Genomic DNA, 4,367 nt, shown 5'->3' with positions numbered 1-4,367 from the left:
CCGCCGCGGGTGCCAGCGCTCCCGCCGGTCCTTGAATATCCTCGTTGAGGATCCCGAGATCACCTTTCCCACATGACCTGGATTTAATCCCCCTCTGTCCTACATCATGCCAGCAGCAGCTGCAGCGGCGTGCCCTATATAACGTTAGCAGGGAGAAGGACTTCACTGCGGCTGCTGGGCTGGCTGGGGCCTTGGTTGGGGGGGGGGGTCTCTCCAAGTTTTCACAATCACAAGCAATTCCTTGTGATTCCCCAACCAGTCCCCCTGTTCCAGCAGCAGGCATGCCATGCTGGGATTTAAGCTTCTGAACATACAAAGGGAGCAAATGTTGCCAAGTTCATCCCCAAAAACAGGCGGATACTGAGGAGCTTCTCCTGCACAATGAATAAGCTTGCAGAAGTGACAGACGCTACAGCCACAGGCTTCCCCTATCAGCAGTTGTTGCCTCTTGCTGCAGAAGGGCCGGCTGCAGTAAACCTACTGCATAGTGCTGTGAGTGGGGAAAGGAAAGGGTGCGCAACCTCCCTGGGATGGCCCCATCCGCACCCAACAGAGCCACAGGTGCCAGGGTGGAGATGTCCCCCTAAGTGCCAGCAGAAAAGGGACCTCTTCCTCCCGGGTAGACACTCGGGCATCTGCTTGGTTCAGCTGCCCCTCCACAAACCTCGGACATACCATTTCGGTGGCAAGGCACAATTTGACCTGACCCTTGCTAACAAACCCTGATGGTGTTTGTGATACAAAATCAGGTCTGAAATCCTCCCCACGCGTCCCAGGAAAAGCAACGGATTGGAAGTCACGTGGGGTTGGTGCTTTCCTCCGTTGCCTTGCTGCAACGAGGACCAGGGGATGCCTCCATCCAACCTGGGCAGGCAGGGAGCTGCCCTACCTGCCAGCTACTTCTCTTGCATAGGCTGAATCTGCTGCCTGCTTTGCAGTGGGCAGGGGTAGGACTCCTGACACAGCTCCTGCACGCGTGCTGCCCATCGGGGAGCTGGGAAAGGGCTGCTTTGTTAATACAGGCTGGAACAGAGCGTGTTAATGCAGTGTTTATCAAGGCTGATAAATCCAGCTGCAAGAAGCAGGCAGAACAGGTCATGCTCCGCTGCCCAGCATGCTCCAGGGCTGCTGATTGCCCTCTGCAGACTCCCTCTGCCTTGCCAAGCTCAGCCGGATGAAGAAAAAAGCACATGCGTGAAAGGGAGATGCCACTTCACACGGGGCAATGAAACACAGATGTCGGACCACACATGACAGAGGCAGCACACACAGCTCAGCAAGGGGCAGTGGGCTCGCAGCGATGCTTTTGCCTGGGAAACAGCTAGTGGTAGGTGGTAGATGATAGAGAACACAGCCTAGTGAGGCCAGGAAGGGCCATCTTCTAGGAACAGGGCAAGGGGACGTAGCCAAAGCGGGGCAGGCCACAGGCTTCCCATTCAGTTACGGCTCTCATGGTCACTTTGTTCCATTGTTGTTGATGCTGGAGGCCCCCGGGGATGATGCTGAGTCTCAGTACTGTACAGCACTCCTTCAAGGAACAGGCTCTGTGAGCATCTCCCCTGCAGATCTCAATGGCAACTCCTTTGCTGGGTAACGTCCATATGAATGGAGGTTATTAAACCCACTCAGCAGCCTTTACTCCAGGGCTTTTGCCTTTAGCAAAAGCCATATTCTTCCTCCAGCACATTTCCACCCAAGCTCCACTGCGCGAAGGTTTGTTCTGCACCACCACTGGGTTGTGACTTTGCTTGGAGAGGGTTTAGCCTGTACAGTGTTAGCTGCTCGGCCTGAAGGCAGGAGTGAGTTCCTGGGGAGCATTCCTGTGGGTTCCCTCTCACAGCACCCTGCTCGGGCATCAGCCCTGCCCTGCCAGCTAGGAGGGAGGTTGCTCTGAGAGCTTTTCCTTGCCGCCTATGGGGATTAGGGGCTCAAGCCACTGCCAGCAGAAAGTGAGCACTGCACCATCAGCTGTACCTTCTTGGTTAAGCTGGGATCTGCCTGGATTTTTACAATTTCTCTTTTGCTCTGCAGCTGAGAAGGGAGAGAGGAGGACAATGAGACGTGAGGAGAGGAATGCAGTGGCCTTGGCTGTTACTGCTGGGAGTCTTGTCAGGGCCAGATGATGCAGAACAGCCCAGCTCTGATGCTGCAGGGAGGCATGCAAGAAGCAGCCCAGCACTAGGCACAGAGTGTGGGGGGACACGTACAACAAGCCCCACTGGGAGGTTTGAATAGCAGAACACATTTCAGACAGAGGCCTGAGACCCAGCAAATCCAGATGACTGGTGTGTAGGTATGGAGACCCAGAAGGAGAGAACTGAGCTCTGTGGGAAGAGGACCATGACAGGAACACTGGCCTGGGGAGGGAAGTGGCATTATAAGGACAATTCTAAGGGTTACGGGAGGTGATGCTGAGAGGCAGGGTGGTCCTGGGGCTGCGGAAGAAAGCTGCCACAGAACAGCACCCTCAGCTGCCAAATAAGCCACACTGAGTTAAGACTAAATTATTCCCTCTGCAAATCATTGATCCCCCTTCTACCCCCCCACTTCAACTCTTGCCAAACAGATAAATCCTGCCAGCGCTCCTCCCTTGGATTAATTCAATCCACTTGGATGTGGAGACCAGAGGTCCCAGAGAGGCAGCCAAACTCCAGCTTAGCCACAGCAAGGCTCTGCGCCACGTGAGCCTCCCTTGGCTGTTACTGCCTCCTCCCAGCCAGGTCTGCTTTCTACCTGGGTATCAGTCAGCTCGGAAAACATGCCCTGGTCCCCACACACAGCTTCATACTGTGTGATACGTAAACACACCTGTTAGCGGGTAAAGTCTCAGCAAAGGAGAGAGCCGGCTCACAGGTGGGCGCAGTGGAGCAATGGGACAAAATCAGCCCCTGAGGGGGTACGGCAGCTCCCCTTGCCCTATTAACCCGTTTCCCACAGGGAGCTGTGCGGGTGCCACAGGGCTTGCTGTATTCCAGCAGGTGTAGGCATCTGCCTTTCCTGCCACGAATGCTTTACTGCTGCAGCAGCAGCCTTTTCTCCTGTTGACCTCGGAGCGAGAGCAGGATCCCACTCCACATTGTGCATCCGGCTTTTCTGCTCCCACCTCCTGGATCACACTGCCCCTCAAGACTGCAGAGCCGTCTGCGTGTCCTGGTAGCAACTCCCTACAGAAGAGCAAGCTCACTGCATGTTTGTTTCTGTGAGTTCAACTCACTCGTGCCTAGACATGAGCTTGTTGAGCCGAGGTGTTCCCACACACCTCCCCAGCACTCAGCAGCCAACATTGAAACACAACAACCAAAAAGCAGCTTGCCAAGGGCGTGTGGCATCCTATCCAAAACCAGAGAGTCCCCGAGTTGTGCGATGGGCCCTTGAAGCATGCCGAGCAATAGAGAAGTGATCAGTCCAGCGAGAGCGAAGTGTTCAGCATGGCAGAAGCCCAGACTAAATAACATCCCGGGTCCTTTCCATTTGTTTTCTAGGATGCTGCACAGAGAGTGGAAAAACCTAGGAGTACAGAAGTGCTCTTGCAAAGAAAACACAACATTTGCTGTGTTCCCCACCCCAGCTTTCCACTGATAAACAACTGCAGCATCAAACACAAAGTTTGCATGGAGTCAGCCTGCCCCATGCGGGCCAGGCTCCCTGGACAGTCTGCGTCCAGGAAGAGGCACGTGTCTGGAGGCTCAGCAGTTATTAACCTGGATGGCAATCCTGGAAGTCGCTCCTACATGAGCACGGAGATTTGTGCCCAAGCCTTCTTTGTGCACAAAGCTTTGAGGGTTTCCAAGAAGTAGCTGAGTGCAGAGATTAAAAGGATCAGGAGCTCAGCACTCTTGACTGATTTTGTAATCAATCCATTGCTGCCGTTTTTCCTCCTAGCTGCACAACATGCTCGGTGCCAGAACTCCCCGTCTGACTTGGACACTTGGGGGAAACACACCCTTGAAGGGCTTGCAGCAAACAAGATCTTCTGCCCCCTTCTCACCTTGCAACTTAAGGATGGGAAGGAGAAATCAAAACAGAAACCCCAGCACGCGTTCCCTCAATCCTACCTGTCATCTTGTTGGTCCAGGGTAAGGAGTACTCCAGCAGGGACTTCAGGACTTCCGGAAAGTCCAGGGCAGCGGGGCCCCTGGGGCTGTTGCAGCTTGACATGTCCTGTCCTGGGAATGAGCTAGCACGGCTAAGGGAGGGCCAGGTGCCTGGCTGCCAACGCTACCCCCCACTCACCTGGGCGTTGCGAGAAGGGCTCGGAGGCACCCGGAGCAGGCTTGCCAAACCACTCCTGCTGAGAAAAAACAAGGAGGAAGGGAAGCAGCCTGGCGGAGATGCAGTTTGCCCAGCTGTCTTCACCGCCCCCTCTC

General features: G+C 54.9%; 1 protein-coding gene across 2 annotated transcripts in view; it reads right to left on the bottom strand.

The window, feature by feature from the left end:
• The window catches only part of TEF (thyrotrophic embryonic factor), an 18,012-nt gene extending 13,645 nt beyond the window's left edge, over window positions 1–4,367 (bottom strand). For both annotated transcript variants that reach the window (XM_009321918.1, XM_009321926.1), the window contains exon 1: window positions 4,056–4,367. In XM_009321918.1, the coding sequence (XP_009320193.1) occupies window positions 4,056–4,158 (103 nt within the window). In that variant the 5' untranslated portion in view covers window positions 4,159–4,367. The remainder of the gene's footprint in view (window positions 1–4,055) is intronic.

Source organism: Pygoscelis adeliae, unplaced genomic scaffold (assembly GCF_000699105.1).
Source record: "Pygoscelis adeliae isolate BGI_AS28 unplaced genomic scaffold, ASM69910v1 Scaffold60, whole genome shotgun sequence".
Lineage (NCBI taxonomy): Eukaryota > Metazoa > Chordata > Aves > Sphenisciformes > Spheniscidae > Pygoscelis > Pygoscelis adeliae.
Note: the sequence above shows the minus strand (reverse complement) of the source record. Positions and strands in the feature narration are given on the sequence as shown.